Source organism: Strongylocentrotus purpuratus, unplaced genomic scaffold (assembly GCF_000002235.5).
Source record: "Strongylocentrotus purpuratus isolate Spur 01 unplaced genomic scaffold, Spur_5.0 spur5_scaffold_20, whole genome shotgun sequence".
Taxonomy (NCBI): domain Eukaryota; kingdom Metazoa; phylum Echinodermata; class Echinoidea; order Camarodonta; family Strongylocentrotidae; genus Strongylocentrotus; species Strongylocentrotus purpuratus.
This window is the reverse complement of record NW_022145606.1, coordinates 23,898,040-23,913,862: the sequence shown is the minus strand read 5'-3', so window position 1 is coordinate 23,913,862 and position 15,823 is coordinate 23,898,040. Positions and strand designations below refer to the sequence as shown.

The following is a 15,823-nucleotide window of genomic DNA, read 5'->3' as shown; positions in this document are numbered from 1 at the left end:
ATAGTTCTCTGTATAACAAATGTGTGTACATTGTACAAGTAATTCTTTCAGTATGTATATGTAACTGCAGTTGAGAGAATAAAATTGAGATCTATGTACATAGCCACATGTAAAGAGTATTGAATTTTTATACTGTTGTCTTTTTTCATATATTTTTAACTTGGAAAGTGGTGGCTAGTGGCTACACTACAGAACATATTCTTGCTTCCTAGACAGATTCATGTGCAATTGCTAGGAAAATGTTTATTATTTGAAATAATAATAGTATATATTGATGATAATGATAAAGATAATAATATTTCAAATAATAATGAGACAATTCAAAAACACATACATGATCATGTTCAGGTTGGTCAGTATTCAACAAAAATTTAAACACAGCACTAGCTCTCAGCTTGGTGTAAATTAATTTCAGGTTTTAGCCTAAATCTTACCTCTATTTAACATTGCTTTAGTCTTTGCATTAGGTTTATAAATTTGTGAGACATAGAATAAAAACTTGTTTAACTGGAACGCAGCGTTCTTTCTGGATTACGATCATACCTGCCAACCTGAGACAAGAGAAATTAGGAGTAAATTTTTCTGGATGGACTACGAGGTCGCGAACCACCGAAGGATTGGGGTAGTAGCCCGTAGATTGGGGAGGGGGGGGGGGGGGATACACAGGACTTTAGGGTCTATTTTTTTTTCTCTCCATTTTAATGGTGCAAATGGGCCTTTTCCTTCAACCTTTTCGCCCCACACATAAACAATTTTTGAAATATCAAAATGTGAACACTCACAAAACTACATGTTTCACTACCCACCTCAGTTACCCATACTTATCCATTTTGTCCTTCAAAAATGGAGAAATCAACGAAGCAGAAGAATAAAGTAGTAGTAATCCAAAATAAATCCGAGGAAGTCCGGTAAATAACAAGCTTCCACGATCGCAGTCATCGCACAAGCATTGAAGAAAACACGCCAATGTATACAGTGTTTATGCACGGTGTATCAACTGCACATGTAATATAAATACACGTGGGCTATACGCATGCAATGCAACAACACTGTATGTAGTGTATGTATTAGTACAACGTCCGCACACACTTTATCGATATAGCTTGCGCACGTGCTTCCATGTACTAGTACATGCAGTTCATGAATAATGACTGCGGAACTAACGATCACGTTCGGGCTGCGCTGTGTATATCTTCTATGAGCGCGAGCGCGGATGTCGGCGTGATCTGGTTATCAGTGCTGTGTTATGCTTTAGTCTTATGCAACAGTCGTTTGTTTTAAAAATATTTAAAAATTTAAAAAAATCGGAGTTTTAAGGCATGCATTCGGAATTCGGAGTTGGTATGAAAAATGCGGAGGAACTCCGCCTAAATCGGGGTGGTTGGCAGGTATGTTACGATGTATTCACAATTCAATTCAATTCAATTATGACTACCTTACCATTACAAGGAAACAAACAAAACATTATTGAACACAAATTCTATTCCACACATCATGTGATGCTTATCTGGCCAGAATGAAAAGCAATGGCCAAAGAGGGCGCTCTTCCTCTATCCTGCACAGAGCCATAGATCAGGAGAGTTTGGCTAACTTGGTTCGAATAGACACGTATATTCAGATTCATGGATGTTTCTTTCCTGGGGACCCAGTGAGGAGTTATTCCATTAAACCTGTTATCAATGAATAAAATACAATACTTGGAATCCAGTCTGAATACATCACTTGTTGCTATGCTGGGCAAGCTTTCAGGTTGTCAAAATCAACCTTTGTTTACAAAGTATGCATACAATTTTAATATGTTAGTAAACTGATCTATTGGGCACAATGAGGCAAATATTCATTTTTTGGGCAAGCACAAAACAAAAGGAATATTCACCACGCTGTGACCAAGTGAAAAAGCAAGTTGGCCAAACTCTGTTTATCGATGGCTCCGATCATGCAGTATTATCTTTACAAAGAAACACAACATACAATGACCAGACATACATATTATACGAGGGGAAATTAAAAACAAGTATATAACAAAATAATATTTCTTCCATTCCATGACCACAGGCCTACAAACTAATGCCAATATTGCCACATATGTAAATATTGGCGACAAGCCATATTTACATGTGTTTTTGAAACACTTTCTACAAATAAATGTCACGTTATTCCCCATATAAATTCATTCTATTATTAATCCCTCATCCTCAGTGTTTTATCTAAAAACTGATGATCTTCAGATTTGCAATTGATTGGGACAAACATTAAGGTTTATATTTTCCTAAAGCAGGACATCAATACCGGTAATTCCAATTTGTTTTTTTCTCAATACGTTTGAAAGTAGAGTTTCAAGCAGAGTGGTTATTTCAGTGAAAACTGTTTTTAGCAACCACCTGTATAAAAACATGTTTGTTCTCCTTCAAATGAATGTCTCATTGAAGCCTGTATCACACACATCTGTACACAAAGACCCTTTGCCTATAAAGACCACTTCTCCTCTTTTAATAAGCAGTCTTTAAACGCAGGTGTCACTGAACGAATCGCATGATCTAAGTTCTTCAGTTTCTTCATCTATTGCATACGTATAACTGCTCGTAAAGAAAACTTCTAAATAATGTACAAATTCACCTTTTGAAAATATATGTCACTCTGTGCCTGTTATTCTATCTCTCTTGATTTTCTTGCTATGTAAACAAAACAAAAAGTAGTGATCCCTGCCAGTACTACACAAATGCCAGACACTACCTTATGAAGAGTTCCCAACAAAAACATAAACATTTCTATGCGAGTCTGATTATCTATACACTGTTAGGGTAAGTCAACCCAACCATCCATTGCAAATATAAAATATGTTAAAAGCGCATCATCATCATACACTATGTATTCAAATACAAGTACAGTCAAACCTGCTTTAGTGACCACCTGTCTTCAAAGACCACCTCTCTACAAAGACCACTTGAAACTTGTTGTTTCCCTTGAAAATGGTTTCTCATTGAAACATGTTCCAAAGGAACCCGTCTACATTACAAAGACCACCTGTCTACTGAGACCACTTTTCTTGTCTCCCTTGAGTGGTCGCTGTAGACAGGTTTGACTGTAATTGCCTGGTTCGACGAGGGCAGGAGAGGGCGGTGTGCTACTCGTCTGAGCTGGGCTCTGGCTTGCTGTTTTGCGACGGCGAAACAAAGTGTTGCATCTGTTGTCTCTGCATCTGAAGTGGTTTCTTGACCTTGTCGGCTTTTCGCCACAGCGTCACTTCCTGTTAACAACGAGAGTTTTGCAAAATGATATGGGATTAGCCATTTTGGTCCAATCAAGAACAGAATAATGGGGGAAAAAAGAAAGGGACAAACATACAGAGAATAACCACTGAAGGGAATTGACAAGATAGAATTAAAGCAACTAACAGGGATAGGATAGGGGGAAAGAGAGACAAAATTGACTGAGACAGGGAGAAGAAAAAACAAGACAATCTAAGAGAAAAAGAAATTCTGTAAGAAAGAAACAGCGATTTACTAGGACAAAAATAATGAGGGGGGTGGGGGGGGGGGGGGAGATGAAAAAGGAAGGAAAGTGAGGTGAGGAGATGGAGGACAAATCTGATATAGAAAGGAAACAACCAAATAACTCATGAGGGAGTAAAGAAAACGGAAGAGGAATAAGAGAGAGAGTCTACAAGAAAGGAAAAAGACATGCACAGAGAGAAAAAACAACAGAAAGAGACGAGTAGAGAAAGAAAAGATAGAGAAAGAAATAAAAAGGAAAGAAATATTGACAGGACAACAACAAAAACAGAAACAGTGAGTAAGAGCCAAAGAAGAAAGAGAGAGGGAGGTGTAAGTGGGGGAGGGAAAAGTGACAAAGATAATGTTTCGCTGACCTGTTGTTTGAAGTACCGCCTTTCTTCCTCATCTACGAGTACAAGATTCAGGTAGTAGCGAACTGAGAACTTCTTGTTGACATCCCGCATCGTAGGCGTCAGCTCGTACCCTGACAGGAACAGCCTTATGGGTATTGATTCACCTGGGGTCACATGATATTAAGGTCAGAGGTCAAAGGTTTGCCAACATTATCTTTGAATTATAAGCATAACAACAATGTGATAATGACACATGCATTTCAAACAAACAGATTCAAAATCATTGATCCTTTTGTGTGTTGGAACAAACAGGAAAGTAGTCCGGCACTTCATCACAGTGATATTACCCATTCAGCCAATTTGAAGAGCTCATACCTTCAGTGATTACAACTTTCAAAATGTATATACCTTTCTTATTTTTAGCCAGATTTTATTGAAACTTTCCTGGGTCCGCTTCTCTGATTTTTCTGCTTTCTTTCTGAGAAGATGTCTATTCAGGATGAATTTTCCTTTGGAACCTCAATAATAAAAATGCCTCTGTTATTCATTTGGCTTTTACCCTAATGTAGTAAATAGAAATAACCACACTGAAGATGGTACCTTAAAGCTAACAAAATGCAGAATTGAAATAATGGATGCATTTTATTCTTAAGGTTTTAATCTTCTAAGATGAAATATAAATTCAACTATGAAGAAAATTAATAAATGTCCGCTTTAAGAAGGGCAATGGCTCAGTGGTAGAGCACTGGTGTCGTAACCGGGAGGTCCAGGGTTCGAAACCCAAGTCAATGCGCTAGTGCCCTTTAATGAGGCATTGAAACCTCATTACCAAGTCCCTTGGAGAGGACTTAAAGCCGCCAATCCCCTGGCTGCTTACTTAAAAGCATACACATGCTTTCTTAGAAGTCAGGTAAAACAAAGAACAAACAATCAAGACTGATAAGAGTTTTTTTTTACGACCTACCTCTTACTGGGGCACCATCCATGATTTCATATTTTGCTATGGTTTCATTTTCATTGAATGTATTGGGACCTGAAAAGAAGAGAGGGAGAGAGGGAGGGAGATAATAAAAAATAATATCAATACTGATGATAATGGATGCATTTGTGTAGCACAGCTACTTTACACATTTTCTACTGGCCCTTTAAGCAGGTTTTAACAAAATTGCCATGATAAGGCACTAAAGCATGCAAAGATTTTTTTTCTCCAAACAAGTAGCCATTTACATCACCTGGGTGGAAAGTGTCATATCTAGATGGATGTTGCCCAAGGACATTAGTGCTATGGCAGGAAATCAAAACCCATGTCTTATGTTCAGCATGCTTGGGACTTATCCAATGCCTTATCAGCAAAATTTATGGAAAAATGCCAAGTGACAAGCACAAATAGAGATACACGTTTATGCACAAACAAGTATAAGGGATGCTTATAATATTAACACTAATAATAACAAGTCCTAACAACTCTCACCATTCCATTACCGGTACAGGGTACATACATACTTTTTTTCCGACGATTTGAAAAGAAATATTATCATCCCATTATATTTCATAACATTTTGTAGGATTCGTTTTTGATTTATTATATTCTTGTCACGATAACCATATTTTACTATTATCTAAAGCCTGAAAATGAGAACAGAAGTTTTTTTGTTTTTACTTATGTATTTAGTTGCCTTTTACAAGATTAGTACAAAGCATACGTCTTTCATTTATTTCTTTTTTAATTAATTTCAATAAAAGAGGATAGATAAACAGATTTGAGAGACAGTTTTTTGTTTACCTGATCCAGTCGTTTCTCTTTTGATGATGGCAAGCTCCATGTGTTTGATCTTGATTCTCACAAGCAGGAAATAGATTTTACCAACGATTACATCTTTGAGATGGTATCTGCAAATAGACAAATGGTTTGGAAAAAAAGTTATCAGTCCAATCAAATCCGATAAAGTTGATTAAGTTTCACTTTGTTAACTAGATGGATCTTTGACTGCGCGTAGTAAAAAATTGATGCCTCCGCCATGACCTAAGTTTGGCGGGAATCCTTCTAGAGATAACGTTGTGATTACGAGAACAGGACGGACGGACAACCCGAAAACAAAATACCTCCGGCTACTTTGTAGCGGAGGCATATGAACAAGTGAGTGAGAGATGTGAAGGTCATCCCTGACAATATCTCTCTCTGTTGTACTGTCTGTCTGTCTGCCCCCCCCCCCCCTCTCTCTCTCTCTCTCTCTCTCTCTATCTCTATCTCTATCTCTCTCTTTCTTTCTCTCACACTTTCTTTCTTTTTCTCTCTCTCTACTTCCCCATCTCTCACACAATAAACCTCTCAGAATAACTTCACTTATTCCTTAAGGTGAAAAAAAACTAGATGGAACTTCAACTGCGCGCAGTCGAAATGATGCCTCCGTCATAGAGCAATTTTACAAACAAAAACAGAAGAAATTTTTCAAATTCAAGTTCAATTGTAATCCATTAACAGTTTCTCAGAATATCGTGATTACAAGCAATTTCTCATATACATATATGACCCTTTGATCTTTGACCTCATGACCCTAACATCTACTCAGTTCATTGGCTCTACAAGATGTCCCGAGTTAAATAGTAATCCATTTGTCAGTTCTAATGAGAATGCGTTCACGAGCTATTTTTGCATACATAATGAGCCGCATGACCTTTGACCTTGACCTTATGACCCCAAAATCTAATCAGTTCATCGGCTCTGCAAGTAACATACATGACCTAATTTTGGCAGGAATCCATCAATCGGTTCTTCAGATAACGCGATCACGAGCTGTTTTTGCATACATAATGAGCCCTGTGACCTTTGACCTTTAAACTCGTGACCCCAAAATCTAATCAGTTCATCAGCTCTGCAAGATACATACATGACCAAAGTTTGGCAGGAATCCATCAATCGGTTCTTCAGATAACGCGATCACGAGCTGTTTTTGCATACATAATGAGCCCTGTGACCTTTGACCTTTGAACTCGTGACCCCAAAATCTAATCAGTTCATCAGCTCTGCAAGATACATACATGACCAAAGTTTGGCAGGAATCCATCAATCGGTTCTTCAGATAACGCGATCACGAGCTGTTTTTGCATACATAATGAGCCCTGTGACCTTTGACCTTTGAACTCGTGACCCCAAAATCTAATCAGTTCATCGGCTCTGCAAGATACATACATGACCAAAGTTTGGCAGGAATCCATCAATCGGTTCTTCAGATAACGCGATCACGAGAACGGGACGTACGGACGGACGGACGTACGGACGTACGGACGGACGGACGGACAACCCGAAAACATAATGCCTCCGGCTACTTCGTAACGGAGGCATAAAAATTAAAAAACTCACAACTTACTTTGATTTGTTGTATTCAAATTCTACACCTGTTAATCCACTTTCTCTCTCTCTTTCTCTCTCTCTCTCTCTCTCTGTCTGTCTGTTTGTCTGCCGCCCCCTCCTCTCTCTGCCTATCTTCCTCTCTCTATCTCTCTCTCTCTCTCTCTCTCTCTCTCTCTCTCACACACACACTTTCTTTCTCTTTCTCTAACTCACAACTTACTTTGATTTGTTGTATTCAAATTCTATATGGAGGCAGTCCTCGATGCCAACTTCCATCTTAATAGAGGAGTTGACCTCGGGGTAGTGTGACAGAGTGTGAACCACCAGATCCATCTCACGCACTGTGTCCGTCAATCGCTTGGTGATCGTCACTCGTAGAAAATATCTGTAAGGTCAAAGGTTAGAGGCCAAAAGGAGTTAATAGCAGACAGTATTGAATATTTGGAGAGGTTGTATTATAGGTTGTGGACACAAAGGTTAATCTCAAGCACTGTGTCTGTCAATCGTTTGGTGATCATCACTCGTAGGAAGTATCTGTAGGAGGTCAAAGGTTAGAGGTCAAAAAGAATGAATAGCAGATAGGATCAAAGGCTTGACAAAGAAGGGGTCAAATATTAGAGGTCGATAGCAGTGAATAGCAGACAGTATTGAATATTTAGAGGGGTGTTATGATAGGTTGTGGACAAGAAGGTCAATGTCATGCACTGTGTCTATCAATTACTTAGTGATCAGCACTCAAAATATATCTAAGAGGTCAGAGGTCAGAGGTCAAAAGCAGTCAATAGCTGAGAAGATCCAAGGCTTGACAAAAAGTTGGGCATAGACATCAACGTTTATTGCAGAAAGGGTATGTGTCAATTACTTTGTGATTGTCACTCTTAGAAAGTATGTTTTCAGGATCAGTTCTCTCCTTCCCCCCCCCCCACCCCCCCCCCCCCAAACTAAGAGAGGGCCAAGATAACACAGCCTTTGGGGGGAGGGGGGGGGGGGGTCAATGAGCATTTATTTCATCAAGATATACTGTAGGGTTAAGATCGTAGTCGCACTTTATTTCAAGTTAAGGGATAGGGATAGGTACATGTTTAGTATCAATTTCAAGTTCATTTATTCAAAACCACACAACACATGATATAATCTTTTACATAAAAAAGAGACTGGTAATAGTAGGCCCTACATGTTTTTCAACATATATTAACTTGATTACATCATCAAATGAATGGTTTTAGGACCCCTGTAGAAGCTAAGCTTGTGAGTGGGGCCCTATAGTCAACAAAATACAGACATTAACGATATGGCAAGGTGAATAAAAATAATTCACTCGCAAGAGACAGGACTTACCTTAATCTTACATTAGCACCTGTGTACGACTCATATGGTTTCTCTACGTTAAGGAATTCAAAGGGATAGCTGGTTGATTGCGTGAGCTCTCCTGGCCTAGCAAGCTCTTTGACAAGCGATGTGAATTCATGATGGTTCCCTCTGTCGTAATACAGCTCTACAGAAAAGAAGAACAGAATTGTTGAAAGGTTGAGAAATGAGGATGTTAAAGAAATACTGTCAGCAGTTTCCATGTGCACTATATTACAATTCGCTGGCACTGGACTTGGAGGAAATACAGAGCTGCCAACTTTGCCAACCTTGTGTGACCCAAAAAAGGAACCATGATGGCAAAAAAAAAAAGAAAAAAGGAATTTCAAGCAACAAAAAAAAGGAATTTCAAGGAAAAAAAAAAGGAGTTCACTAAAACAAAACTTACAATCATGCACGACACACTTCCAATGCAGAAATGTCTGTTCCTCATGATGTTTTTTGCCATATTAGGACCTATAGTTTAATTACAAGTAGTCTTTTGTTGTTGTTATTTTGGTATTATCAGCGTTTGATTCTTTTTGAGAATATTTTTCTCTTCAGGTATGTTTTAACCTTAGTTTTGTGATCAATCAACATTTTAGGGCAGTGATTTGATCTACGGTATGTAACAAAACAAAAAAAAATTAAAAATTTCAGAAAACATATTTTATGAATAATAACAAAGTACCGTAATTTGGATGGAAAAAAATGAATAATTCCGGGGAAAATGTAATGATTGTCAGCTATGGAAATACCATAACCGGTGTACCATTCTGGCAGCGAAATGAGATGCCCCACCAAGAAATTGCTTGAAAGTAACGCCATTCTGTCAAAGAATATTCGGGTCAGGGATATTGTTATTATGAGATTTCCTTTTGGTGCAGTCTATTAAAGACCTGTGATTGATAGAATATTTTATCGGGTAAATATCCAATGGTGTCAAATTATCTTTTGATAAGTGATCATATTCTTACCTATTTGACCTACGAACTCAATACGGATGCCTTGATGTTCAAGCTTCTTGCCTTTGAGAGTGACATTGACCTACGACAAGAAAAAAAAGAGAGAAACAAAAAACTTCTAAATGAATTATATTTTAAAGATAGGAATAAGCAAAATAAGTGGGAAACCTTTGAAGAATTTTCTTTTGGTTACCCTTCAGAATTCACAGTATTGAATAAACTGTATAACTTTAATCATTGAATGCTTCGATGGTAAGGAACGATTTAAGTGAGGCTTGCAAACACACCACATATTCTTTCGGCACGGTTAATAGTTGGTCCTGAAAAGGGACCCCTTATGCTCGGTGTTTGTTTGATAAGTTGTACCTGAAGTTGATGTACAGTACCTATCATCCTGAAGAAATTATGAACAACCTTTAAAAACATTGAAGCAGAGCATGGCCCTTTTCAGGCCCAACTAATTATGTTGAAACAATATGTGGTGTAGAAAACCTGATCGATTTCTATTCTTTTGAACGTTTCATCTCAAATGAAAGAAGTTTGACAAAATTGTGATCAAGGGCTTTCAAGATTTGCAGCATGGCTAACATGAATAATTAATGCAGAATGCTACTTACAACTTAGTATGACTATAAAATTCCAAGTTAAAATGCACCCTACATGATAGACCTGGGGGTTGTTTCATAAAGATCCTAAGTTGGACTTATCTCTAAGTTGGACTTAACAATTATGGAAAGCCGTTAGCATCTATGAAAATGTTTTGTACAAGTTATTTTAAAAGGCATAAAATGTTGATTCAAATCATTCATATTGTCTATTATCCAGGAGATTTCATGTTCTTGATGTGGAATTAATACAAAGTCTAAAGTATTGATTTTTCGCCTTTGAATATATTTTATTAAATGCTACAAATGGCTCTCCATAATTTTTAAGTAAAACGAAAAGTTTGACTTAGGATCTTTGTGAAACACCCCCCAAAACTCATCAAAATGTTATCCCATTGAACAAAAGATTTACCTCTCAATAAAAACAACTGAAATATATCCTACTTGTTGATAGGACAACTAATGATGCGAAGTAGCACAATCATCTTAAAGTAGAACACAGTTTATTGTGTGATGGGCAGGCGTGTAGGCAGCCACGTTACCTGGTACTAATACATGGCATATTTTTTACTTTCGTTGTTGTAATGTATTAGCCTCAAGTGGGCATTATCAGAGTTACACATGTATGCACAGGTAACTCTGATACACCCACTTGAGGCTAATACATTACAACAACGAAAGTAAAAAATACTGTAGAGAAATCAATCTTTCCCAACAATGCCACTTTTTCACTTGCATAAAACAACAAACCAGGTTTTCCCTGGAAAAAACATGGATATTTGGAGAGGCTTTAAATAACAGTTATGAATGATTTCTGAATTTTAAGAAACTGTCTTACCCTTCCTGTCAAACTCTCTCCGTCGTAGAAAAGATAAAGTTTCTCCTTCCTGCCGTCATCTGTCTTGATCTCAGCCTGTTTTCTCGTCGCTGCATCGTCGAGCGCGATGTCGATATCGGCTCCTTGGCCTAGCCCGAAAAAGCTCTACACAGTAAAAAAAATAAAAGTTGATCCATAATCTATAGCAAGAGTACAGACTGTTGCGACATGAACATGAACATGAACAGATTTTAAATGACAGCCATTTTTACAGTAAGACAAAAAAATTGAAAATTGCTATTAAAGATGAAGTTGAGTTCTGGTCATGCGATTGCATTGTGAAATAAACGGTGTGGAACCGACCAGAAAAGGTTGATCATCTAGCATACATGTATAAGAATTTGTGTGTATTGCAAGGTTCTGGAATCATCAAAATGATAAGAAATTTGGCCAAGTCTTGGTTAAGTTACAAGCACTTGCACAGAAAGATGTATATGGGACTACACGTACACGTGACGTAAAAAGCCGGCCCCCCTATTTTTACGATGTTACATGCATATTTAGAATATGAAGGCATTTGAAGAGCCATGCTTTTCAGGGAACATGTCTTAACTGATGTTCTTCCACACTTGCATAATAAGTAGGCCTGAGTCATGTCGGGATTTTCATAAACCGGGTCCCGACGGCCTTGCACCGGTCGGGACCCGGTGTCCCGAAATCAGCTCGCAGGATTTGTCACTTGCCTCTATAAAAAGCGCATATCATCAGTATGTCCCTTAAAAGTGACATTTTTATCAGTCAAATAAATCAACACATGCATACCTCGGCACAGATTGGTATATTCTTCCATTTGACATTATATTCATCCATGATTGGCGATGTTTAGTGCCATTATCGTGCCTCTAAAAGTAAAAAAACTCGAGCAAAAATATAAAGTCTACAATCGAGCCGCCATTTTGATTTATGCAGGTTGAATAAATCTGGTCAAAAAATATGAATGTTAGAATAATAAAACGGCTTTCTAAAAATTCTTCTGTACAATATACCGATCATATAATATTTTAAAGACAAAAATAAATATTTATCTCTTATTTTAAACATCGCATGGTTTTTTTTAAAAGCTGAAAATTACTTGGTAATCACAAGAAGTTTCGATACGAATAGCTGTTGCAAGGCAAGTTCAGACTAGTCTCGGAAAAATGCGCAGTGCTCCTCGTTATCTGTAATGCGTGCCAGAACAAACCCAAACAAAGACGTAATCGTAACGAGAAAAAAATCATTAAAAACTACGAGAGCACAATTGGAAAGATATACTGCTCAAAATTACCATAATCAGATACTTAACTTGGACAAAGAATTCAATAATCGCCCAAGAAATGCCACAGAAATTGTGATAATCGAGGAGTTACTGGGTACATTTTTATCGCAAGGGGCCTGCTAGCTGCAAATACTCGAATCCTTTGTTATACTGCTTTTTACCGTAGAGGGCGGTATTTGCCTCGTGTTCAATTTAAACACGTTTAGATATATTGCAGCATGCAAGCCCTTCCGATAATGATTGTACCTATAGTAACTCATTAAATATCACTATTTATGTGGCTTTTCTTGGACAACTATTGTATTCTTCCTCCAAGTTATGTATCTGCTTACGATAATTTTGAGTAGTTGTCTTTCCAATTGTGCTCTCGTAGTTTTTAATGATTTTTTTCTCGTTACGATCACGTCTTTGTTTGGGTTCGTTCTGGCACGCATTATAGCTAACAAGGAGCACTGCGCATTTTCCGAGACTAGTCTCAACTTGCATTGCAACAGCTATCCGTATCGAAACTTCTTGTGATTACCAAGTCATTTTCAGCTTTTAAAAGAAGCATGCGGTGTTCAAAATCAAAGAAAAAATATATATTTTGTCTTTTAAAAATTATTCGATCGGTATGTTGTAAAGAAGTACTTTTTAGAAAGTCGTTTTATTATTCAAACATTAATGTTTCTTTCAACCTGATTTATTAATACTGCCGAGAGACCCGGCCAGTACAGTAGCTAGCTAGCAGCTGGCAACAACAACCCCATGGGGCGAACTGCTTTGCAACCCATATTTATATCAGCAGTTCGGATTGATTCTGGATGAGCTAGAATACGATTGGTAACAATTAAATACTTAAGTTTTAGGGTGGATTGATTTTAGTGGTGTGCAAAACTGCAATTTCTTACATATTTCATTATTTTTTTCGGAGCGCCGGTTCTCAAAAAACGAAACCGGGACCCGACGGCAACGGTCGGGTCCCGGTGTGATCGACCGTACCGACTCAAGCCTAATAATAAGAATGAGTAATGCTCACAAATTATTTTTCACCTCATCCCAGAACTCAACCTTCTCTTTAAATAGAATGTGTAAATTGATCTGTTTTGAAGCATGAAACTGTTGTGAATCTACAACGACAACATGTTAAAATCTGAAGGAGAAAAAATTTATTAAGTGTTAGTAGATCTAGTACCATTTAATGTTCTACAGATGATACAACAAACGTTATGTGTGCTCTTTAGCAAGGCCCTCGCGTACACAGATAAGGCGTGGCGCGCGCGCCATGCGTTCCTGATTTGCCTGACCTTGCGCCACACATTCTTTATAAAAAAAAATTTTTTTTTTTTTAAATCAAAATTTTGAAAAAAACAGAATATTCCGGATTTTCGGGTCCTAGATCTCCAAAAAAACAGAATATTCTAAATTATTTGTAAGGGTTGGCAGGTATGGGATTGTGTGCACATAGCTTAGCGCAGCAGCCTAGTCTTAGGGTGTCTGAACGATTTTTCAATTTTCAATTTGGGATCGTTTTTCACCATTTTTGTTTGATATTTGAATAAAAGATGTTATCAGAATAATACATTTCAAATTTCAAGTCTCACCGATGTTTCTATCAAAAGTTACAGCCCCTCCAAAACGCTGGTATATTCATATCATTTTGGTCGAAATCGACGAAAAAGACGTCTACGCAGAGTGATGTTGTTTTGCTAAATTTAGCCAAACAGCTGTATCGCGCGATATGCAAGCGTATGCATATCGTACGCATGCTGCTAAGCCAATCCGCGACTTGCAGCTTGAGCTACGCTGTCTCCGCGACATGTGCCATTGACTAGTATGGTTGGCGTTCGTCGCACAATAAACCCGGAAGTGAATGCACGTTATAGTCAATGGCAATATCGCGGAGATGTCTCCGCGATATTGCCATTGACTATAACGTGTATTCACTTCCGGGTTCTATGCCGCGAATGGCCACCCATACTTGAATTTGGGGTTTCGTTCGTGCGCGGAGATGTTACGCGATGTAACCATGGTTTGGACTGAGCGGAGCGCACGCCCCCTAATTAGCTGATCCACCAAATAGCGAGAAGGGTATTTTTAAACTGTTATCAGTTGTGATCCCTGGGGGCTAGCGAAAATATAAGCACATAGAATTGTTCCTTAGGACTGGGACTACTTATCGATCGGGGCGTCATATCTCAAAAGTGACAAACCTCAGAGTTAGCCAGGACACAATGTTTCAATTGCTGTTTTGACCAAGATATTTTTAGAATTTCGGGGGCTACGCCCCTTTAGAAATATTGGAATTTACCTGCTCTTTCATATGACACCTCATTTATTGATTATCACCTTCAGGATCACAACAGATAAAGGTTTGAATCTCGAATTGAAAAAAAAAAATTGACTTTTTTTGCATGGTCGCGCAATGCACGTAGACTGCATAGGGATGCGTGTAATCTCTATGGGAAGAATTTTAGCACACAACATCGGGTGCGCGATCAGACACCCTACTAGTCTGTGTGTGTGTTGACCTCATATCAAACTTTCATTGACCATACTGACGATAGGGTGCGGCGCACGCGTGTGCATGAAGTTAGCGACCGTGATGATGATCATCATCGTCTGAATGTGAATTACTTACAAATAGAACTGTCTACATCACAGTCGCTAACTTCAAGCACGAACCACACTGTCCATATATAGCATTCCATAGTCCATACACCCTTTTACGGTTAAGGCCGCCATTTTAATATGCGCGTAAACATTGCGTCATCAACGTTTTCAGATGCGCATGTATTGGCGCCACTGCCTACGCTGCTGTGCGCTCACATCATATTTGCATGGGCGCCGTCTTAATTCACGCGTAAACCACCAACCTCTAGAGGTAACTTAAAATGGCGCCCATGTCTGCACATGAGCACTGTTGTAAACCCTAAGCTGGTGTATTGTATTGACATAGACTCTATTGTGCAGAAGTTTGCTGTGAAACCTGTGAGAAAATCATGTTTTTTAGAATCTAATTTTTTTAAATTAATTTATTGTCTTCGTTTTTTGGAAAATACTCCAAGATTCCAAAAGGAATAACAAAACAGTTAAGAAACACAACAATGACCATTATTTATTTGAACAGTTGATAAAGATTAAGGCCTAGATTCTAGTTGATTTTTTGTATGTTTTAGTATGGTGTCTCCACGCCAGAGTTACGGGTCAAAGTCTGGATATGATTTCGAACTAGCCCACATTTCTTCATATTGTGTGGCTTTCCAGGCAAAACAGCATTTGCCATATTTCGGCAAAAAATGGCACGACAGAAACACGCACAGGTCACAGCTCTACATCTCCATTTCCACGATTACATATGAAAATAAATTATCATAGAATAAGATATTGATATTTACCATTGTTCTCTGAATGAATTATTCCCCTCAGATGTAATTTGTTCAAGAAATTGTAATATTTATTCTTGTTTTCCGCTAGCAGTCTTGCAAAAATGGGTGGATATTCATTGGTCACGCGAAAGCTATTGGAAGATTGTATTCACATCTCGAAAGGATTAAATTCACACATATTGCACAATGTTAGTTCGTACGAAA

General features: G+C 38.1%; 1 protein-coding gene across 1 annotated transcript; it reads right to left on the bottom strand.

Moving 5' to 3' along the window:
• Positions 1-1,425: 1,425 nt before the first annotated feature.
• LOC115927309 (vacuolar protein sorting-associated protein 26B-like) lies at positions 1,426-15,771 on the bottom strand. The gene is made up of 9 exons (XM_030993070.1): positions 15,629-15,771; positions 10,955-11,098; positions 9,524-9,593; positions 8,538-8,694; positions 7,420-7,584; positions 5,631-5,737; positions 4,812-4,880; positions 3,869-4,011; positions 1,426-3,247 (listed from the first exon to the last, which is right to left on the bottom strand). Exons 1-9 carry the CDS (start codon positions 15,629-15,631, stop codon positions 3,125-3,127), a joined length of 981 nt encoding a protein of 326 aa, XP_030848930.1. The 5' UTR covers positions 15,632-15,771; the 3' UTR covers positions 1,426-3,124.
• Between the last annotated feature and the right edge of the window lie 52 nt (positions 15,772-15,823).